Source organism: Phyllostomus hastatus, unplaced genomic scaffold (genome assembly GCF_019186645.2).
Source record: "Phyllostomus hastatus isolate PE091 unplaced genomic scaffold, TTU_PhHast_1.1 phas_scaffold_39, whole genome shotgun sequence".
In the NCBI taxonomy this organism is placed as follows: domain Eukaryota; kingdom Metazoa; phylum Chordata; class Mammalia; order Chiroptera; family Phyllostomidae; genus Phyllostomus; species Phyllostomus hastatus.
The window spans coordinates 33171376-33195403 of record NW_025334028.1 but is presented as its reverse complement, the minus strand read 5'-3'; the positions used below and the strand labels follow the sequence as shown (position 1 = coordinate 33195403).

The 24028-nt window shown below is 47.4% G+C and overlaps 1 protein-coding gene across 13 annotated transcripts in view; it reads left to right on the top strand.

The window, feature by feature from the left end:
• Positions 1 to 24028, top strand: part of DIP2C (disco interacting protein 2 homolog C) — a 446223-nt gene extending 422195 nt beyond the window's left edge. For all 13 annotated transcript variants that reach the window (XM_045820044.1, XM_045820049.1, XM_045820039.1 and 10 more), the window contains 5 exons: positions 13871 to 13928; positions 14774 to 14848; positions 16868 to 17042; positions 18122 to 18245; positions 20938 to 24028. In XM_045820044.1, coding sequence (XP_045676000.1) covers positions 13871 to 13928; positions 14774 to 14848; positions 16868 to 17042; positions 18122 to 18245; positions 20938 to 21190 — 685 coding nt within the window. In that variant the 3' untranslated portion in view covers positions 21191 to 24028. The remainder of the gene's footprint in view (positions 1 to 13870; positions 13929 to 14773; positions 14849 to 16867; positions 17043 to 18121; positions 18246 to 20937) is intronic.

The following is a 24028-nucleotide window of genomic DNA, read 5'->3' as shown; positions in this document are numbered from 1 at the left end:
AAGAACTTGTATGTACAACCCATAGACATGAACTAAGGCATGGGGGAGATGCTGATGGGAGGTGGGGAGTAAAGGGGAGAAAAAATGGGACAACTGTAATAGCATAATCAATAAAATATATTACAAAATTTACAAAAAGAAATGAAAATAATAAACAATGCATGAAAGGCAATGCCTGACAAATAGTAAGACTCAGATGCATGAGCTTAAGCAGGTTTACATTTATACAGATTATACTTACAGATTTGCTTTCTCATATATTAGTATATATTTTCCTCCATTATTTCTGCATCTGGCAATATTCAGGCATGAACACAGTCTAATTCATTGTTTAGCCAACTCAATGGTAGCACCTAATCTAAATTTAACAGATCAGGAATGTACTATGGTTTTTGTACATTCCTTAAAAAGTTCTTATGGATATATGTGAAAATCAGATAACCTTTCCAATGGACAAAACTGAACAGAAAGAAAACTCTGCATTTTATACAATGTCTCTTATGAGGTCATTTGGAGGTGAATTTCCAGCTTCCATCTGCCCCATGTGGTCAAAGTATTCCATGAGATTTGTGGCTTCTGTCCTCCCTTGGGGCATTAAAAAAAAAAGACATTTTTCCTATTCTTCTACTTCTCCCTCCTCAAAATTTAACACAGTATAATCAGCTCTGAAAATCTCCTTTGGTCAGTTCTGAGGAAGCACTGGGCAGCTCCTACACAAAGGAATTATCAGGACATGGGAGAGGCAAGCTCTTTACCTTGATTTTCTTCTTCACTTTGTCTGGCATCCAGTATCCCCTGGAGACTCTGTACAGCCTTTAAGCCACTGCAGTTTTGCCTTCACATCTCATTCTAACTTCTCCTCACCCTCTGTCCTGTCGGGAGGTCCTCATACAAAGTGAAAAACCACACACAAGGAGCCAGGACCTGGACACCAACAAGCAGTGTGACATCAAACCAAGTCCCTGCACCTTCTAGGGCCTCAGACCTCATATCTTGAGTAAAGGAATTCCAGAATCTTCCAGTGCCCACCACTGATCAGTGAAACCTCCCCCCACCCCACTGGACTTTGAACAATTGGATGATGTTTTTGTGTCCCTTCTGTAATTCAAAAATTTGGTGAATTTTGATTAGATATTCCTTAATGTGCTGGCACATTTTAAGTCCTGAGAAATTTTATCTTTTGGATAAAGGTCAAATTCAGTTGATCTTAAATAATTAAAAATAAAATATCCAGTCAATATGTTCCTTTTTTCTGAGTTCTGGCCAAGATGGAGGTATAGGTAGAAACTCTTTGCTAACTCATGCAATCGAAAGAAGGATAACAACCAATTTAAAAACAATAAACAAGCAGAAGTACCAGAAAATCAAACTGTATGGAACTCTGACAACCAAGGAATTAAAGAAACATTCACCCAGACCAGCAGAAGGGGCAGAGACAGGAGTCAAGCCGCCAAGCAGAGAGGACACTCGGCAAGGCTGCGGACTCTGTGGGCAAGGCAGGGCTGGCTGAATGGGAAACTAAAGACTCAAAGCTAGCTGTAAAATGCTGCAGGAGTTGCCACAGTAGAAGAAACTCCCAGTCTCACAGGAGAGTTTGTTGGAAAGCGGGCTTTGTTCCCTCTCTGATGCCCCCACACACACAGTGCCACAATGCAGCAAAGAGGGTTGCCCCACCCTGGCAAATATTCAAGGCCCCACCCCCTTACAACATAACAGGTGCACTGAGACAAGGAAATATGGCCCAAATGAAAGAACAGATCAAAACCCCAGAAAAAGAGCTAAGCCAGGGGTATCAAATTCACTTTCACCGGGGACCACATCAGCCTCTCAGTAGCCTTCAAAGGGCCAGATGTAGTTTTAGGGCTGTATAATGTAAATACTCCTTAATAGTTAAGTGAGAGCTTGGAGCTTCTAAGTAGAAACAAGGTGCCAGGCCAGATAAAACAAGGTAGAGAGCCAGATTCAGTCCTCAGGCTTTGTGTTTGCCACCTGTGAGCTAAGCGATGAGATAGACAACCTATCTGATGCAGAGTTCAAAACACTGGTAATCGGGATGCTCACAGAATTGATTGAGTATGGTCACAAAATAGAAGAAGAAATGAAGACTATTCAAAGTGAAATAAAAACAGGGAACCAACAGTGACAGGAAAGAAACAGGAGCTCAAATAAATGATTTGGATCTAACCTAAACAGAATGAAGAAACAAGAATTCAAACAAATGAGGAGGGGCTTCGGAACCTCTGGGGCAACTTTAAGTGCTCTAACATCTGAATCATAGGGGTGCCAGAAAGAGAAGAACAAAACATTGAAAACTTATTTGAGCAAATAATGAAGGAAAACTTCCCAAATCTGGCAAAGGAAATAGACTTCCAAGAAGCCCAGAGAGTCCGAAAGAAATTGGTATCAAGGAGGAACACACCAAGGTACATCATCATTAAGTTACCCAAGATTAAAGATAAAGAAAGAATCTTAAAAGCAGCAAGAGGAAAGGAGAGAGTTACCTACGAAGGAGTGCCTATAAAACTATCAGCTGATTTCTCAAAAGAAACCTTCTCAAAGGACAAAAGGGGCTGGAAAGAAATATTCAAGGTCATGAAAGGAGTGGACCTACATCCAAGATTACTCTATCCAGCAAAGCTATCATTTAGAATGGAAGGGCAGATAAGGTGCTTCTCATATAAGGTCAAGTTAAAGGAGTTCATCGTTACCAAGCCCTTATTATGTGAAATATGAAAGGGACTTATCTGAGAAATAGAAGATGAAAAACTATGAAGAATACAATGACAACAAACTCATAACTATCAACAACTGAACCTAAAAGCAAAAACAAAAACTAAGCAAACAACTAGATCAGGAATAGAACTGGAGAAATAGAGATCACATGGAGGGTTTTCAGTGGGGAGGGGGAGGGGATGTATGGGGTAGGGGAAAGGTACAGAGAATAGGAAGCATAATTTGTAGGCATAAAATAGGGAGAGGTTAAGAATTGTAGAGGAAACAGAGAAGTCAAAGAACTTGTATGTACAACCCATGGACATGAACTAAGGGGTGGGAGTGGAATTTTGGAGGGCCAGGGGATGAGGGGGTGCAGGATGGATGGGGGATAAAGGGCAGAAAAAATTGGGAAAACTATAATAGCATAATCAATAAAATATACCTAAAAATTAAAAAAAGATGTTCCCTTTTTTCCTACTGGTTTATTCATTAAAGCTTATCCCAAAGACTTCTACCAAATCCTCTAAACTGGGGCTGCAGATAAAATATAGGACAGCCAGTTAAATTTGAATTTCAGATAGAAGATAAATTTTTACTACAGCTATATCCCAAATATGCATGTGATATACTTGACAAAATTTTCATCATTTATGTGAAATTCACTTTTAACCAGGTGTCCCATATTTTGTTTGCAACTCTGGCCACCCCAGCTCTAAAATCAGAGGTCAGGTCTCACAGCCATGGTCATTGCTAGTCCTGTGTTTACTATGGCTGAGGAGGGATCTGTTCCCAATATGCTTGTGCCCTAAAGGATCTTCCACTGCAGACTGCTGTCTCAGACATATTAAAATTCCTATTTCTAGACAAAGTTTTAAACTAGTCTCTTGACTTATTGTTATGAGATATGCTTCTCTGTGGTCAGATGGACGACAGCCCTCCTGGACATGCTGTGCATGAAGTCCAGTGCCTGCCTGTGGCCAGGGGCTACACACCCCTGGCCACCGCTCACCGTGGCTGGAAACCCGAGGAAGGGGTCAGGCCAAGGGCAGCATCCTGTCATTTTCAGGAGGTGGGCAAGGTGTTTCTGCAGTGCAGTTTAAGGCCGAAAGGAACCCTCTAGAGCATGAGACAGAGGCAGCAGGAAGAGCTTGACGTCTGCATTGTCAGGACCCAGTTGCATGAAGGAGCAAGGGTCCATTTGACACCCAGCAGTGGTTCAGCAGCTTCAGGTTTTCAAAAACTGCCCAGTGGATCTGGTCTAGATAGTGGCATGAGTTCTGATTCTCAATGTGGGGGTCAATATCATGGTAGAGCCTGAAGTCCAGGGCAAAGCACTCGAAGTATCACTAGAGGGAAGTTCCTCACTAATGGCCTCTTCTACCAGTGATGAGGTCTCACATATCCAGCAGCAGGCAACATTTAGGCCACCACCACCTAGCACAAGTAGGGGTGTCTCCAGGACAAAAACTATTTAATCCCACCAACTCCATTCTCAACCAGAAATAAAATGCCACCCTGTGTCAGGCTGCATGCTGTATCTGCCATCTTTAGTCTCTTTTCTTCCTCATTCTCTTCTTCTACACAAGCATGTTGCATTTTTTTTAATGAAATGGCCAATTGTACATATTGATAGATATCAAATGAAAATAGAGCAACAAGAAGATGCAGGTCTGTGAACACCTTCTTTCTCCCCTACTGGCCTGCTCGCTCAGCTTCCATCTGCAGACCCTGCTTAGTTGTTCCACCCTCACTGTCAGCAAAGAAGCCTCCACAGTAAAGACCCTGCCTGGGTGCCATTTGATTGTAGAACTTAGTGATTTTCATTTATCGATATAAATCCAAGGAGAATGTCCTAACTTTTTGTATGTGGCTGTTACATGTCAATCTGCTATAAAGCGAAAAATTTTTTTTTTAATTTTACTTATTTATTTTTAGAGAGAAGGGAAGGAAGGGAGAAAGAGAGGAAGGGAAACATCAATGTGTGAGAGGGACATCATTGGTTGCCACGAGGCCTGCAACCAGGCATGTGCCCCAGGCAAGAATCAACCTGTCGACCCCCTGGTTTCAGGGCAGCACTCAATTCACGGAGCTACACCAGCCAGAGCTAAAGTGAAAATTATTTTAAAAGAAATTAACCCTAGGTTCATTGAAATCAAACATCTTTTTACTTAAATAAGCTTATTCCTTTGGAGTAGTTTGGGTGAAAAAGGAGCCAGTGGCCTGCTCAGACGTGAGACTGGCCTCTGCCCAGGGCTGGTGTGAAGACTCCCTCCTCCAGCAGACAGGGACGGGGCTCAGGGACCGTGTGCGACACACGCCATGAAATGATGGCTTAGCTTCCGCCCTGCTTGGCTTCATCATGTCTGCCGGTAAAAGTTATGTGTAACTCTCTTCCTTACCTCCTCACTACCACTACACAGGAGAGCTGCAAGCTAAGGAAAAAAAGACATGCTAAAACTTTTAAGTGGCATTCTCTTTCATTATTGTGTGTGAGAATGTTCTGTTAAAGGAACCAAAGAACTGACAAGTAGAAATAAAACCCAGAGGAGCATATAGACTGTTGAGCTTCCAGATAGGATCCCAGGAGAATATAAAACCCCGTCTGTAGCAACTCTGCCAAGAATCTGGTTGTGGTCATGAGGAAATACCAGAGAACCCCCAATTGATGTCTAAAGAATTTTTAAAATTGTAATACATATAACATAGAATTTACCATGTTAACCATTTTTTAAGTGTACAGTTTCGTGGCATTGAGGACATTCACATTTCTGTGCAGCCATCACCACCATCCATCTCAGAACTTTCTTGTCTTCCCAGCCCAAAACGGTGCCCGTTAAACCCTGACTGCTCACCCAACCCCCCAACCCCCACCAGTCCTGGCACGCACATTCCACTTTCTGGCTTTCCGAATTTGACCACACTGGGTACTTCATACATGGAGTCGTCAGCATGTGTCCTTTTTTGAGGACACATGCCTCTTGTGTGTTTCATTTAGCATAATGTTCTCGAGGTTCATCCATCTTGAAGTATGTGTCAATTTCCTTCTTTTTTAAGGCTGAATAATATTCCACTATCTGTGTAAACCACATCCTGTTTATCCTCCCATCTGTTGGACACTTGTGGTGTTCCCACCTTTGGCTATTGTCATTGATGCTCCTGTAAATACAGGGGTGGACATATCTCTTCTAGACTCAGCTTTCAATTCTTTTGAATCTATAACTGCAAGTACAGTCGCTGGATCATGCGGTAATTCTATTTTTAATTTTTTAAGGAGGCTTCATATTTTTTTCCACAATGACTGCACCATTTTACATTCCTACCAGTAGTGCACAAGGGTTCCAGTTTCTCTACATCCATGCCAACGCTTGTTATTTACTGATTTGTTTGTTTTTTTTATAGTAGCCATCCTAATGGTTGTGAGGTGGTATCTCATTGAGGTTTTGATTTGCATTTCCCTCATGATTAGTGATATTGAGCATCTTTACATGTCCTTAGTGGCCATTCATGTATCTTCTTTAGAGATATGTCTTTTAAAGTCTTTTTCCCATTATTTAAATTGGGTTGTTTGTTTGTTGTTGAGTTGTAGGAATGCTCCATGTATTCTGGATACTAATCCCTTATCAAATACATGATTTGCAAATATTTTATCCCGTTCCATAGATTCCCTTTCCACACTGTTGACTCTGTCCTTTCACACAGAGAAGTCTGATGAAGTTCAACTTATCCATATTTTGCTTTTCCTGGCTGTGCTTTGGTGTCATACCTGAGAAATGTTTACCAAATCCAGTGTCATGAAGCTTTTGCCCTGTGTTTTCTCCTCATATTTCTAAGCTTTAGCTGTTGGATTTAGGTCTCTTATCCATTTTGAGTTAAATGATTTTTAAATGATATGTTTGTAGGACAGACGCTGTATTCTTTAAAAATGTCAGTGTTCCTCATTTATGGAAGCTAAAAAACACTTAACGACCAAATGCAAAACCTGGCACTCAGCTGGGCTCTGTACTCGAGGGGGGGATGCTGTGAAGGCAATGGACAAACTTGAAAGACAGACCGCAGATGAAAGTGCCGGCTCAGTGCCAGGTCACTGAAGTTGATGGCTTCTGTGCCTGTGTAAAAAAGTGCCCCTCCTCTGAGGAAATGCACACTGAAATACTTAGGAGTCAGGGTCACAGTGTATTCAGCTCATCTTTAAATGCTTCCCCAAAATTGTGTGTGTGTGTGTGTGTGTGTGTGTAAGAGAGCAAACACTGATGATAAAGTAAATGGAGTAAACTATTAACAACAGGTGAATACAGGTAAGGAATATTACAGGTGTTCTTGGTACTTTTTGTAAGTAGTCTATAATTTTAAAATAGAAATTTATTTTTAAAACAATGCTCATAAATGTATCAGATCTAGAGATTATTTTTCAGGTCTTCTATTTTCAATCAGAAAGGGAAAGGAGGTCCATCTTAGTTAGGACATTAGGGTGGGAAGCAACAGGAATAATTCAGAACTACTTTGACAAGCGTGGACTGATGTGGAAGGGAAAGATGGGCTGATGCGACCTAAGGGTAGAAACAAGCTCAGTGTCAAGAAGGGACTGGAAGCAAGATCCAGATGTTCAGGATTTCCTCGTTACCCCTGCTCCTCTGTGCATCGAGTTCGGCCCAGATGTCTCCACAGATGGGTTCAGCCTACCTGGGAAGACATTGCCAGCCCACAGCCCTACATTTCTCCCACCTCTCTTAGAAGGCCAGCCCATACAGGACTAGTGTCTCCTTGTCTCAGGTCCATGTGTGCAAGGACCTGAGCTTGGCCACCTGGCAGCAGGAGACTTGGCCCTCAAAGCCCTTGTGAGTGTGCACAGAGACCTCCTTCCCAAGAAGACAGCGTGGGCAGGAGGTGAGGAGTGATACCAAGTGAGTGAGACACCTGACAAGCAAACGGTCTCCAGAGCAGACCAAGGTTAGCTCACTAAGTCACACTGATTATGTGCCCCAGACAAGATGTGATGGAAAGGGCTTCACTTCAGTGGTCTTCCTTCCAAAGCCCATAGTGAAGGTCTAACCGCAGGAAAAACATCAGATAACCTCAGCTGAGGAACATCTCACAAAACAACTCACCAGATCTCTTCAAACTGTCAAGTTCATGAAAAACACAGAGTCTGAGAAACTGACACAGCCCTGAGGGGCTAAGGAGGCATGATGGCCAAATGCCATTTGCCATCCAGAAGAAGGTCTTTGGGCAAAAGCCGCAGGAGTATGACTGAAGTGCGGACTGGAGTTAACGATAAAGTACCAGCTTTGACTCACGGCAATAGTCGCATGGTCCTGGTGGAGGATGTCCATGCATCATGAGGTGGTGGCTACTGCTGGGCATGTGGGACATGTGTCCATTCCATTCAAGTTTCCATCCCTCTAAAACTTCTATCAAGTTAATTAATTAAAAGAAAAAGCCAAGGATACCTGAAGAAAGGTTTTTTTTTCTAAATTTATTGCAAATGAATGTGCCATCAAAACCTTGTGAGTGGGCATGAAGCTTAAATAATTTATTTCCCTATTGCTGTACAAATACTAATGAGTTTGATGAGGACCTCAGGTGACATGGTTCCTTCGCTTAGGACTAGCACTTAGAAACCTGAGCAGTTGTGGAACCTGAGGCCCCCTGGCCAGCCAGCCCTGGGGTGGGTCCCAGTGGGCACACGTAGGAGACAGAAATCAGGAGAGGGCACCCTGAGGACCCTCATAGCGCTCAGCCCACACCCCCAGCAGGTGTCCTCAAAAAGACCCCAACAACAAGAAAAAGACCCAGAACTCCACTCAACCTGAGAGAAGGACAAGGAAAAAGACTGGCAAAAGTCCGGACTTGGGGAGGGAGGGGAAGTGGAAGGGAGGGCATGTCAGGTTTGTGATTTTCTGAGATAAAAGGTACCCCGTGTGCTTAGATATTTTGTTTGGACAGTGCTGTTAAACGCTCAATATGCTCTACTGTCATCAGTCATTGTAGGGTGACTTTACCTGGGTTGGGGCTTCCATGACACACCTACCCCTGGCAGCTTTGTGTGAGCACCCCGAGCTGACCCCCACGTGGCCTGCAGCCTTTGTAAGTGCTGGTTCCTTTAGCGACAGTGGTCCTTTTCTTGTGTTTTGTTGTCTTGCTGCTGTTGTGGGTATGCAAGTATGGCGTCTGTTTTACTTAAGTACTGATTTTCTGTCTTGTGCTTCTAATGATCAGCAAAGGAAATAGCAAGATGTTAAAATCCAAACTTTGACAGTAAAATCTAATTCTCTTTGTCTTAGTGGCCAGGAAGCTGAGCAGTCACTAAATCCAGTCACAGAACCTACTTTAAGTACACTTTTTGTTAAAGATTTTATTTATTTGTAGAGAGAGGGGGAGGGAGAGAGAAAGACAGGGAGAGAAACATAAATGTGAGAGAGAAACATCGGTTGGCTGCCTTCCTCATGTGCCCCAACCGGGGACCAAACCTACAGTATAGGCAGGTGCCCTAACCAGATATCAAACTGGTGACCCTCCCCTTTGCAGGTGACGCCCAACCAAGCTACACTGGTCAGGGCCTAACCTACGTTTTTTGAATATTCAAAAGCATCTCATCTTCTGGGATTCTAAAAAACTTGTTCAAATGGTCTTATTATATTTTATTGGGTCTTTTAAATACCTCAAGTTATTTTTGGAAGGTGTAGTTTCATGTTTAGTTAAAAATCTCGGCTGGTTCTCTAGTTTTTGGTGTGCTGGGCCTTATTTTGCCCAAGCAAATTGTTCTGGGTCCTGTCCCCTCCTGCCCTGGTGCGCTGCCAAGTCTGTATCCGGCGTAACTGTGTGGGCTGTGGCAACTGAAGGCACAGATGGTGCTAGTCCTCGGGTCAGGAGAGACCACGGGGCACCCATGGCTGGGCAGCAACACGGCCAGCAGGGACAGGCACCCCTTGCCCTCCTGACCATATCCACCGGGATGTGCCCACACAGGGCTTGTTGTCTATGATTCTGAAGTGACTGGCCCTGGCAGCAGCTGTGGGAATGCCAGCACTCCCATTGGGGCACATAGTGTGATTCTCGATTGTCACATGTCTCCAGAACCAGTGGCATGGTGGACGCTCTGCCAGTGGGTGGTACCAGGCTACACGGGCAGTGTTAGAAAATGGGCCCCTCCTCAGAGGGCGAAAGCACTAGTCTCCTTTCAGTGAGAGTCCTAGTGAACGGGTGGGGGTTGGGTACTGGAGATGAGGTGAGACAGTGGTGCACCACCCCCCTTCCCTGTGAGGCCAGAGGAGTGCTGATGGCAAAGGAAACCCTTGTAGAAAGACCTCTTGCTATAGTGGCCCAGGCTCCACACCCCCTCATGTTGCTATGCTGGCCACAGCCTTTCAAGGTGAAATTCAGGTCGGGGTAGGGAGCAGTTCAGGGACAACAACACAGTGAGGGGCTCTATAGCGAATGGCACATCTCCTCCATGCCAACTTTCCATCTCCCTGTTCAGTCTAGCAAAAGGCCGAACATCAAGTCCACACAACAGCCCATGGGGAAAAATGTGTTTTCTGATGTTCAGGGTTTGTAGCTGAGTTTAAAACATCATGGATGAGGGTGAGACAGGGCCAGGCCTGAGGCATCATTCAGATGCCAGCACAGCAAGTAGGAGACTGCCTGGAGAAGCAAGTGCACCGAGTGACCCTGACTCCAACCCAGGGAGGGGCCCGCCTCCTCCTGGAGCCCCCTGGGCCAGCCCTGGGTCTCTGTTGTTGGCTGTCTTGGTTGTAACTGCTCTGAAGACAAGGTTTCTTTCAGTACTTTGCTTGAGCCCATTCGGCAGTTCAGGTTGCCTTCACTGCAGGATGGAGCCACGCCTACTCACTGACAAGTGCAGAGTGGCCTTTGCATCAGTCCCCTGTCTGTTCCTCTCCCTCCTCGGAGCAGCCCCTTCTGTCCTCACACTCTGGCCCGGCCGCAGGCAGCCTGCCTCTGCAGCCTCCGCCTGTTCAGGCAGCTTTGTTCTAAGCTCGCACACTGCTGGGAACAAGCAGTGCTATGGCAGCACCTCACTCCCTCCCAGCTCACCTGGCCGGGGCACCGTGGAAGCTCTTTGTGTTTGAAGCTCCTTGGACTTGCCAGCAGCCCGTGGTCTCCCAGCCTGAGGAGGTCAGAGGATGAGCAGAGCTTCACCCAGGCCACCCTGTCCTTGCGTGCTGCCATGCCCCTCCTAGCCTTTTTAGGAGACACATCTTTGCCTTTTTCTATAAGAGATGTTTCCTTTTTTGCTCTGTTTCTTTCCATGTGGCTGAAGGGCAGTCCATGTGGCATTTGCTACCAGGATCTGTAGCTCTTCCACTCAGGACCAACCCCAAGTGGTCCCAGCATCCATTCTGACACTGTTTTCACACTGACCACAGAAGTAGCCTCAACATAGGTCTCCTCTTGTCCACATTCCAGCTGAGCCCCCGGCTGAGATGCCATCTCTCTTCCCTTCTCAGAGACCATGGGATGTACAGGGAAGGACAGGAGATGAAATGAGATGAACTCTGAAGGCAGAGAGAGGGCAGAGGAGACAGACATGGCCAGGAGCCCCACTCCCTGAAGGAGAACTGGGCCTTTGTCTCATTCTCCCTGTGGGCCAGGTGCAGGCCAGGCAGAAACCTGTCAGGGGGAAGGGGAGAGAAGGAATAGCTGCTGGTGTCCTTGGCACTAATTATGAAGTCCAGGGACATTGTCTTGAGCAGCCTTGTTAAACCAGGTCCCCTTGCTGGTCACAGTGCTGCTTCCAGAGCTGCCTGCCAAGTCCAAAATGCCTGCCCGAGGTTTCTCATACCCTACAGTGGCTGTACGCAGACAGCTGGCAGAGCAGAAGCTTGTCCAAAAAAGCCTTCACTTTTGGCTGAGTTTTTCTCCCTGGCCCAGTCACCTGCACTCTGTAAGACGTCCAGCGCAGCCTCTGGCCAGCTGCCCCTGCTCGTACAGCAGCCCCACTGCACAGAGGCCGGACTGTCCACCAGTGGGAGCGGTGTTAGCCAGCCATTCTCTCTGGCCCTTTGCCCTTTCCCTTTCATGCTGTCCCTCTTTCCTCACCCATTCGCTCATAGTTTTCCCAGCCAGTTTGGCCCCATTCCCCTGCCATTTTCTCCATCTGCAGCAAATCACCAATATTCAGAACCCACAGTTGGCCACCCAGTCATCGGATGCGGGCTCTTCATGGAACCGGAATGCTAGAACCAGCCCAGTTTCAGTTCAGCGTGACAGCCAGGCCTTCTGGGCCGCCGGCTTTAGTAGTCAGTGACTGCCCTGATGTTTCCTGCAGGCCCCGCAGCTAGCCGACAGTGCCGGTTGCGAGTGTGTGCTGCTACCAGCTGAAGTTCCGTGGGTCCTACCTGGTGCTCTCATGGTAATTTTTCACAGTGCCCACCCAAAATTAGCATAATGCCACCAGGTACTAAAAGAGTTCTGGACTCTGTTAATTCTGTGTTAGTGCAGCTGGTAACATCAGGGCTGTTTCATTCAACGCCATTTCTTGACAACATTGATGAGATGCTGTAGAAACTTAACTCTTGTTTGTACCCTTACTCCTGTAGTGAGACAGGTTTCCTTGTACACCATGCCACTGGTGATGTTCAGTGAGGAGACTTGCTGTATTTTCGAAGGTTACATCATTAAGCCTATTTGCAATTCTGGAACAGTTTAAGTGGAATGTACAAGCTAGGTGGTTTTTCTTTGATAGCCCTTATCTCCTACTCTCAGCCTCAAGGTCTTCCTTAGGACAGGCACCGAAGGTTTCATTAGTGTTACCCTCTGGTCCAGAACTGCTCCAGTCAGTTCTTTGTACCTCATCCAGTCACTGCCACCGCTGCTCAGGTGCGCCCCCTCCCTCTCCAGGATTTCCTCTCCATTCCCCTGCTGAAGATGTCAGTCCTGCCAGGTCTGCCCCCCAGCCACAGCGACTCACCCTGGGGCAGCCACTTTTGTCTCCAGCAACAGGAGATGCCACATTAAAGGCTGGGTGGGGTCAGGCTGCCTTTCCCTGAATAAGCACTTTTCCGGAGCTGAGCCCTTGGAGCCCTGGATCAAAGCCTGCTGCCCCAGGACATCTGCCCGACCAAGCGCCCCAGCGCTGCCCTGTCTGTCTGCCTCATGCTAATAATGTCATCCACACACTCCAAACCTCGCCTCTTGGGTATCGGTGAGGCTTCAAGGTGCCCCATGTGCCACCTGTGACTTTCAGGGTCTTCCTTTGTTGCCTGCCCCCACCCCAGGCCCCTCCACACACACTTTCCTCTTTTCAGCATTTAGCACTTAGGAGGAGGATCTTACGCTAATGCGGAGAATGGTTCCTGTGCTGAATTTCACATCTCAGTGCTAGTGCAGAGAAAGCCCCTCACCATCCACATCCCTGTGCCCCAACCTCCTGCTAACGGCGTCTGCTCTGTAGTCTTCAAGGAGTCAAGCACTTTCTCCTTCACTTCATTTTCTTTCAGAATTGTCTTTCAGATTAATGAACAGCATCGCAGTCAGGCCAGTAACATGATAGAAACATAAAACTAGTCATGGGGACTATAAAACATTAAAAAAAACAGCTGGGAAGGACTTAGCTCTGGTTGTGACCACTGCCGCAGTCCTCTGAAGGTCTTCAGATTACATTACCGTTAAACATCTTTTACATTGAAAAGAGTTTCTCTTCTGAAGATAGATTTTGCTGTCTGAACTGGCCGGTCCTGCCCTCTTGGCTCAGATGCCCCCTGTGTAGACGGTGGGTTCTGTGCCGGTGCAAGCCTGGGCCCTGCCCGTGGCCTGTCGTGGCAGAGCTGTGAGGGCCTCAGGACTAAGCTGTCACTGGGAGTTGGTAGCTCTTTCAGGGATGCAGTTAATCCTTATTTTTTTCCTTTTCTGTATGTGCTGAGTTGACGCTGGCTTAATGCAGAACCATTCCCCCAATTATGTTGCAGGTTGGGGGAATGGGACTTCACCTGTGCTCTCTGCGACCAGGAACCAGAGCGCAGCGGCTCTCTGCTGTGGGGCCACGTTTCCTTTGGCTTCTAGATGAACTGTTTTTGCAGTGGATGAACAGAGTCAATGTTCCCCAGCTACCTCCCAGGCTTTGGCCAAGCACTGAAAGCGGACAAAGGGAACTATAGTACAGAAGAAACCCAGTAACACCTTCTGTTTCTCCTTGTAGAGTCCGCTTAGTGGAAAGAGGGTCCCCTCACAGCTTGCCACTTATGGAATCAGGAAAAGTAAGTATTAAAGGAAGAAATAGGCATTTCTACATAAGTATGTGTATATGTATATGGGCTTTGAAATTTTAAGGAATATATTTCATAGAATTTTTTTTCTCCAAAAAGTTTTCTTGAATGTAGCATATCAGGACTAGGTTTGACCATGAGTACAGAAACTCGAAATAACAGTGCTTTCAATGAGCTCTGTTTTCTCTCTCTCATGTGAAAGAAGCCATGAAGCTCCTAGGAGCCCCAGCACTTTTGTCTCGTTGTGCCCTCCATGGACTGTGTGCCCAGGGCACCTCAGGGCCTCTAGTGGCTGCTGCAACTCCAGCCACCATTTCTACATTTCAGCAGCAGCAGGAGAAACAGGGTAGTTACGCTTATTTCACAGGTACGCTAACCTAGATGCACAAGAACAGTGGACAGGGCTTGCTTAAGGCAAAGACGAACCTCTTCCTGAGGAAGTTACAGGCCTGGGCCCTGACTACCCAGCAAGATCCGCCCATGTAGGAATTTATGATCAGATCACCTTGTGTGGCTACACTCCAGAGAAGCACATTTTTGTCTACATTTGCAAGCATCAGGCTGTGTTAGATTATATTCTTTATCATGCTTTTGTTTGAATTCTTACTTTTCAGGTCACTTTTACACAGGCTGTGTGATTGTAGTCATTACAGTGGAATGCAGCTGTTACACTGCCATTACATAATGCTATGGTACATAATTTGATTTAAAGCTATATCACTTTCCAAATGATTTTAGAAAGGAAAACGAGCCTATGGAATGAAGGCAAGATCAAGGTTGATGGGTGCATAGTCTCTACCTGTTTACTGACAAAGATGTTCTTCCTTCCTACATAGATACTTCCAGGGGTTCGGATCATAATTGCCAATCCAGAAACAAAAGGACCGTTGGGAGACTCACACCTGGGCGAGGTGAGTGTGGGGTGTCCTCCTAGAGATGAAGCCTCTGAGACCAAATTCTTTCTGCTACGTACTGCCTGCTCCCAGGGACACCAGTGACCACGGCACCTGTGCCACTGACCACCGTGCACATTCTGGTCAATTGGAGAAGTCACAACTGACTGGCTGGGAAATAACTTGAGATAAGCGTTAACTGCTTAAATGAGTCCATGAAAGCTCAGGATTACCAAATGGGGTAATCCTACTTAAGGAACTAGGTTAGGTTCTCATCAAAAAACAGAACAGAGAAAACTGTGTGGATCGTGTTCCCTCTTTTCTTAGCTCTTGCATTTGTTTTCCGAGTGTCTGCCTTTGTTAGGAAAGTGACAGAGAAATGTACAGAAGGCGTCATCTACAATCTAGAATCATAAGTGTCTACCAATGCCAGCAAGATGGTCAGACCAATGACAGCGGTTTCCTTCTGTCAGGAAGTCAGTGTGACACGTTGTACTTTGCTCGTGACAAGTTTCTTCCAGGGAATAAGTCAGGGGCGTCGGGAAAGGGCCTCCTTGCACCACACAGATGTGCTCCCTTCCTTCCGGTCCCCTCTGCAAGGCCAAGCCCGCTTCGGGCACCAGTCAGACCGCCCACCCAGCAGGGATGTCCCCGCCACAGGTGTCAGTGCCCGGGACCATCAGCTGTCCCTCCTTGTAGACATGCTCCAGCCACACACTGACCTGCTGCCACAACTAAGGTCTTAATAAAACGTCACTGCTGCCACTGCTCCTGGAGTAGCACACAGTGCCACAGCCACAGGCGGCAAATGAGCAAATAAGTGGTCATGGTGAGTCCTAGCCAAGGCTCACTCTCAGAATCCCTCTCAGGCTGCTTTTTGCCCCCCCCTCCGGCCCCCCCCCCCCCGCCCCACCAAACCTCAGTCATAGGTAAGGATTAGAAATGAGGTGACTATGCTGCACAGCTGTTATTTAGGGAGTTCCTTCAACTGCATTTGTGGAAATGAAATTGGGTGGTAGAGGCTGCGGTTTCCAGCACCTGGAGGGGTTCTCTGCTGCTGCCTTCCCCTGCCTCCATGTGGCCTTGGCTTGGGCGTGACAACAGCGTACTGGGGCAGAAAGAACCTGCACCATTCTGATTTCCTTAGTGGGAATGTGTCTTCAGGGGAAATCTCATTGGAGAGCAGAGTACAGTTTCCTCTGCCCGCATCAGACGGCGTCCCTCCCGTCTCTGTTCAGCCAGTCACGGCCACTCACGTGCCCGCCGTGCCAGCCCCTGTCCTGGGAGCTGAGGAGACAGTGTAAATGCGCCTGCATCTCTGACTTCAAGGAACTTGCTACGTCTCAGTGCAAACAAGATAATGGAACCATCCAAGCCCAAATGTCTTTCCTATTAACACCCTGATTCCTCCGATTCTTTCCATTGTACAGACATGATAGCATACGGTTGTGTGAACGTTTTAGGAACTTCCCTGACGTGACAATTTCCTCTAGCATTTGCCGTGATTCTACACGACCTGCGTGGTCATCGCGCTGAACCAACACATCGCTTTCCCCATTTTCCAGAATGGCTCCCACTCGGCTGTTTTGGTTCCCGGCTTTTGACGTTAGAGCTTTCCCTCCTAGAGTTTGTTTCGTTTTGTGCTGTTGCACTGCAATATATTTCCAACAGTATGCAAACTAGGTGACAGGGAAAAAATATAAGACTTTTTAACATTTTTCCAGATTGCTTTTTGGAGACAAACATTAAATTTGAATAAGTAGAAGGGAACTGGTACAACTTTGCTCTTTTGATGTACTTATTTTAAAAATCCTCAATCAACCTACTTTAATAGGCTTCTCGATGGGCAGATGGTACAGCTGTTCGCTGAGCTGCAGACTTGCCACGACGCATTGCATCAGTGAGCTCTGTGGCACCCATGTCTCCCCAGAGACCAGACAGAGGTCAACATCGTCCTGGTTCTTCAGTCCGAGGACACTTCCGATGGCCCTGGAGATTTCCTCAGATCGACTTATCAAATCGTGTTTTCTCTCACAGATCTGGGTACACAGCGCCCACAACGCCAGTGGTTACTTCACTATTTATGGAGACGAGTCCCTCCAGTCAGATCATTTTAGCTCCAGATTAAGTTTTGGAGACACCCAGACCATCTGGGCTCGAACAGGCTATTTGGGGTTCCTGCGGAGAACTGAGCTCACAGACGCAAATGGAGGTGAGAGTCCAGAGGGGTGGGCGAAGGGCCGGCTCCCCCAAACACTGAAACCTGTCTGGACTTTAGGGTTCCCACACTCAGGACAGGAGTTTCTAGGTATCACTGAAGCTTCCAGACACAGCTGCCTGGCAGGAGCTACACTAACCTGACCAAACCAGCATAACTTGAGGGGAAAGGTACAAAAACATTCTGGCATCACATTTAAACTTGAGGAGAGCTCAGCTTAGAGATTTGGAGCCGTGGTGATCCAGACCTCCCAGGAGACACGGCAGGTCTGGTCCTGTGGGAAGGGGGCGGGGTCCTGAGCAGCAGGAGCCACTCCCCTGACCCCCACTGCCTGGCCCCACCCCCACCATGCAGCCACGCAGTCCTGCTCAGAAGCTGCAAGTAAATGTCTCCATTTCATCTGACTTAAATGGGATCTATGTTCTGGTGTTTTATACATGGATCATGTCCTCAGTGTCACCCTGATGTTCTTACTACCTGAAGGTTAAAGGCTTCTCTTATTTTTAAGGGAAGATGAGCCAACTTCAGGTTGTCCATGTCCCAAAGTTTGCAGGACTGATGAGAGGAAATGTGATGGTCACAGGAGCTAAGGAAATCTTTGTTCCTGAACAGGATCAGAAACCCATATGTGGCATAACAACAAAATTAAGACCTCCTATGAGGTCTTGATTCTGAGACCCGTCAGAGGGAACTGGGTTTACCTCTGCTGAGCCATGTCCTAACCAGGCCACTTGGGAGCGCACGGTGTGGATAAAGGCAGGTGCCCTGCCGGCCCAGGACCCAGGTGGTGCCAAGGGGCCGCTGAGGAACCTGTGACAGTGTGCGATGGGGGGATGGAGCTGCCCCGGGGAATGCGCTCTGCAGGCCCAAAGCCTGGTAAGGAATGTTGCCTCCTGGGACCAGCGTTCCTGCCCCGGGGTTTCCCCGAGGCCTAAGGCTGCAAGCTCTCCGAGCAGAGGAAACAGCTGTGCCAGGCTCAGTGACCCCTTTTCTCCGCATCTCTTTCTCATTCAGGAGTCCGTGGCTTGAATGGTTTTTTGGTGACTCACACACATATTCTGTTCCCTCCACAGAGCGCCATGATGCACTGTACGTGGTGGGAGCCCTGGACGAGGCCATGGAGCTGCGTGGGATGCGGTACCACCCCATAGACATCGAGACTTCTGTCATTCGAGCCCACAAGAGCGTCACAGAGTGGTGAGCAGGGACAAAATCTGTGCAGCTCTGGGAACAGTGGGGTCCAGTCCGAGTTTCGGAGCCTAAACCTGTACCTCTAGGGGTTAATACCATGGCGGGTCAAGCCTGTGTGTCGCACATTTCCAGGGAATGACATGCAGATGGCCAGGTAGCATCTCCCAGGAGGAGCCTGAGTGCTCCTTTATTTAGATTTTAGCTTACAGAAAAACGTGATGTAGGAGGGAAATAGACTGCATACATACACAGGCACAGAAACCACTTTTGTGACTGCCAACTCGAAGACTGTAAAAGCTATTGTGACATGTGGGAAGATGTTAGATATCAGAGGACAGAATTCCCTGAATTCAACTGAAACCAGCTGCTGTACGCCACCATCCCAGACCCCGCCCCCTCCTGTGGGTGGGGCCTTGGGGTTTTACCCTTCCAGTGGCTATGGCCATGGAAGGGTGTGTCAATGGTTCTTCAGTAGCAGGGGCTGCAGCACAGGCACGTTCTGGGGTTACTCGGTGCCTTTATGTGGTGTTTAAGGAAGAAAAGTGGCTCAGCACCATCAGCCAGAGGTTTGTTCTTTCGTTTGGTCCCCAAGCTGGCAGATGTGATGAGGCTGGGCTCAGCTCAGGTCAGGAGCCTCAAGGGAGGCACACCCCAAATCTCATGGTGTTTTTCTCTGGTGCGGTGGGCTGGTCTGAGGTTTTTCATGCCTCTTGTCAGCTGATTGCAGGCTGGCGTTCATTGCCGCTTGTTGCGCCCAAACACACAGGCCTGGGCAGGTAGAAGAGATGGGAGACAGGAGAGCATTTGATTACCTGCGTGCGGTCCCGTGGTACAGACAGTGCATCCCACTCTCCCTGCCACCAAGCTGGCCCTCGGAGACTGGCCAGGCCTGCCTCAGTTTCCATCTGCACAGCTGTGACTCTTTATTACCGAGTGCCCCTCATGGGTTTCCAGGCCATGACTGTAGTTTCTTTTATAAACATTGCTCTTGTCACCTGCCATGTGGCCTCACCTGATGGGTTTGGCCTCCACTGACCTATGTCCACACGTGGCACCAGAAGGGAAGAAGTATGGGCGGTTCCATGCTGATGGGCTCCAGTCCTCCGGAGACCATTCACCACACACTGCCCATCTCCCTCCCAGTCTTCCCTCATCTGCCTGTGCCACTCCTCTCACACCCCCGGTTTGAGAAGGGAGGGTGTGACACCCATGTCAGTAATGTGACAACTTCTCTGTCAAGTTGTCCCACCAACCAAATCTTTCCCTTCTCATCAGCTTTCCCCTGTGTTTCAAATGTTCAGCCCCCAGGAAACCGCTGGCGGACGAAAGTGACCAGCACCCAGCCCTTAGCTTCCCGGCAAAGCCCCCCTCCCACTACATATGGGAATCCACCTGACTCCTGGAGCTGTGTCATCAATTTCAAATGTCATAATACAGTTAGACCTGGCTATATATAAAAAACATACCAATTATATATTAAAATACAATCTGTGATTTCACAAACTCACAACATGGGCTCACCTGGACCATGCAGAGCAGTGTCTTACTGCTGCAAAGATCGGGTTTTGTGCATTTGACGCCAGCACACCTTCTAGGGGTTTACACTGTCACAGTGCAGATCCAGGAGGAGAGATGTCGCGTACATTCTCTACCACTTTCCTTTTCTTTTAACATGTATGTTGGTCATACTAAACAAAATACATATTTTTTTCTAATAGACGTACTTTCACTTTTAGAAAAGAGTGAGTTTTCCCAAATACTTCCTCACAGCTGAGATAGAACCGTCTGTGTGTCCCCATAAAAAAGCAATTACCAGCTGCCCACTGCAGGGCCCTGGAGCCTGGTGCCATCCTCCTCATGCCCCCTCCAGGCCTCCAGGCCTCTGCAGCCAAGCAGCCCATGGGCACCAGGACGATGAATTTGAAGGTTCTTAACCACTTTGTAAAAGCCCAACCACATAAGGTTAATGTAGCTTAAAGTATACATCCCTAGACTTTGCTTCCACAAATTGGACAGACTAAACAATCTGGGTGCTTCTCCCTTTGGAAGATCCCAAATAAAATGCTTTTGGGTGAATCTCTGACATTGTCAGGGAATTACCCCCTGTACGGGTTAGCTCTTGCTGCATTATAGTCACGTAAACAGGAACCAGTTATTGTGCCCCCTTGTCTGCAGGTGCCTGTGGAACTGTTTGACCTCAGCTTGGCCAGGCCTGTGGGTCAGCTGGGTGCAGGCTGGCAGCTCATGTCCTCCCAGATGTCCCCCTCTGCTGTGGCAGAAGCAAGTCAGCCCAGCCCAAACACCCGGGGCTCTCCAGCCTCTGCTCACATCTCACTGTCTGAGTTGCATGTAGCCCAAGGTCAAGGGCAGGACACAGACTCCACCCTTAGGGTCATAGTGTGCAGATGAAGGGAGGAGCCACTGCTACGCCCACCAGGCCTCCGCAGCAGCTGAGGGCAGACGGCAGGTACAGAGATGATGGAGCACGAGCAGCAGCCACCGTGAGGACAGGCTAGTGGGAACGGCTAACGACAGGAGCGAGAGACAGTTCATAAGCTAAAGGACATGGGCTCAGAGAGGCCATATGTCAGAGACTGTTGGTGTTCAGGCAGATTCAAAAAGAACCCAGTAGAACTTCTTGAAAACAATCGTTAAATAAAAGCCTTGCTGTATAGTGATGACTTTTTCTCTCTTCCAGTGCTGTGTTCACCTGGACAAATTTGTTGGTGGTTGTGGTTGAGCTTGATGGGTCAGAGCAAGAAGCCTTGGACCTGGTCCCCTTGGTGACCAATGTGGTCCTGGAGGAACACTACCTGGTGGTGGGGGTGGTGGTCGTGGTGGACATCGGCGTCATCCCCATCAACTCCCGGGGAGAGAAGCAGCGCATGCACCTGCGAGACGGGTTTTTGGCAGACCAGCTGGACCCCATCTACGTGGCCTACAACATGTAGCCTGGTCTCTGGCTCCCGCAGACTGTTCTAGAGATGTAAACGCTTTTCTCAGTGTCACTAAAGTGTGCAGACGCAGGGCGACATTCGCCGAAACGTGACCTGTTTCACACAGTGGAGCGGAGGAGACTTCCCACAGCGGTCCTGACTGGCATGGAGAACGGAGATGTGAATGACCACCGAGGTTTGCGCAGAAGGGCCTCGCATTACTGCCTTCAGTTTGTTGGAAAAGCCCATTTCAAAACTTTTTTTTTAGTTATTGGATAATAAGTGCTTTCTTCGTAAATGTGGTATTTTGTTAAGCCAAAATAGCAAATTAAAAAATATTTGCCCTCCAGATGGGTTCTTTTAAACGATTTATGTAGCGTTGACAAAGAATTGTTTTTTCTGTTTTAATGTGTCATGACATCTTAATGACATGGACCTGTTACTACTTTAAGCCATTGCTAGAACTCATCCTTTTAGGAAAGTCTGCTGAGGTACGAGAAAACCTTCCAAATAGCACCTTCCGATTAGACGTCCACAGCTTTGTCAGAGATGTGCTGAAGAAACGGAGGCCCACACACGGCCTTCGGCAATAGCATAGAATGAGAAGAAATTATAAATAAGGTGTATTTCAGCAATTATCTTGCAGATATCTTTGTACTAAACTAAAAAGATAAAATAAGTTAACTTCTTCAGATGTAATTATGTACAAAAACGTTTAATTTATTTTGATCTCTTTAGAAGTATAAAAGAGAAAAACATTCAAGAATATTAAAGTCTTGTAATGTTTGCTAATATAAAAAAAGTGTTGTATTATCTTGCGTGGATAGTATCACAACAAATATATATATATGAAACATAAATTCACTAATGAACAAAGGAGATTTTAAAGTTTAAAATGCAGAACCTGTCACTTGCATGGTGTCCCCTCCACTGTACTGTAGATCAGAGAGATTCTCTCACATCCGCTTTGCTGGTGGGAGCCATCAGATTGCCAGGAGCCCAGTCTAAGCATCTCTTCTAGAACCAGAAACCAGCAAGTGAAATCACTGAAAATTATCTCAAAGGCGGTGAAGGAATGTGAGGTGAGCCGTGCCTGTGGTTCCCTTTACTGCAGGGGTGACACTGGACGGCGTGACCAGGACAAGCTCACGGCCCTGAGCACGCTCGGGAGGCAGGCAGCCAACAGCGCCGTTCTCTGAGCTGCAAGAATTCGCTGCACAAGGTTTTTCATCATTTGTGTTAGCGTCACCCCTTTCTGGTCCTTGGTATGAAAAGGAACGCTCTCCTGAGGTCACTGGCACCCGGTTGCGGTGATACCCCCCTGACGCCCACTGTGTGGAGTGGACAGTGCTCAAAACAGCTTTACGGGAAAAGACTCACCAAGGAGATCGTCACTTTGGACAGCTCTCAGGGGTTCCCCAGCCCGTGTGAGCAAAACCCACAGGGACACCACACAAGCTGCCCGGGATCACCCCCCAGCGCCACTGGCTAGAGCGAGAAAGCCTCACAGCTGCCTTCACGTTGCCACCTGTGGATCACATGTTTCTGATTTTAGTCTCTAGCTGCTGCCTCCCAGGTCTTCTCATTTCCAGGGTCATCTGTACACTCCTTAATGAATCGGCCCGTCTGTGTCCAGCCAAGAGGAGGTGTCAGCTCCCCAACTGTGACTTACCTGGTAGTTGCCCAGGATGGCCCCGCGGTGGCTCTCACTGCTGGATGTTCATGACTGAGACTGTCACTAGGCCAGATTCCGATTCTCTGTCCATTCTCCCAGGCGATGTCTTTATCTGCCTTTGCTGTATGCGCCAGCAGTAAGCCCTTCGCTAAAAGAGAGTTTTGTTTGACTTCTGAGATCCAAGGCGAATTGTTTTTTAAAAATTTAAGTGGCATATTTTTTTAAATTTGTCTGCATGTGGGATGCAACCTTCCATCACCACAAATCATTTGGCTTTTACAATATTGTTTGACTCCATTGCTACCTGTGAATATTTCTCTACATGCTTCAGATACACATTCCTACAGTCTTCTTCTTCCTTCGGGGAAAACCCCACCCACCACACACAGAAAAAAAGACATTTTCTCACACTCACCCACCTTGTTTAAGGGAAGGGGGTTTAAGGTTTCAGGTAACACCCTGAGTAGAACACACAATCGCAGGATAACTCGTGACTCCAGCTGAGGTTGGAAGCAGCGAGCCCGGGGTCACGGCACACATGGCCCTCACCGTCCCCGCGTCCGTTTTCCAGGCTAGGCGGCGAGGCTGTGCACACGCTAGTGTCACCGCTGGTGTCAGAGTTGAGGTCCAAAGGGTTGGGGGCCTGGGGTCAAAGCTCTGTTGTGCAAGAACAAGGGAAGGAGACACTTAAGTACCACCGTTTCAGCAATAAAGAAGGATCGTTCTGTAGTAGAAATTATACTGTAGATAAATCACTCATGGGAATGTAACAAATGTTTGTCTTGTGACCTTGTGCTTTTGAAGTCAGACAAAACCATGTGATCAGCTTGCACAAAGGAGGAGGGTACACAATGGACATTGAAACACAGACCTAACCCAACAGGGCGGCTTCCTCATGGTGCTTGTTTATTATATATATTTAACCCTGCTTGACACTTTACCCCAGGGAAACCGTCCCTTTTATCAGTTGAATGTTAGCAGCGTTATTTCATAGAGTGTGGTGACTGGTTAGAGAATTCATGTACTCAACCAATCACAGTTTCAAACAAAATTTTTATGTGCGAAGGACGGCAACCTTCTCGTATGTTAAACCACCAGTAAGCTTTGTACATCTGTGATAACGCCTGTTTTATATTCAAATGAACAAATAAAAGCTTTTATTTTTGTTGCTCTGAAAA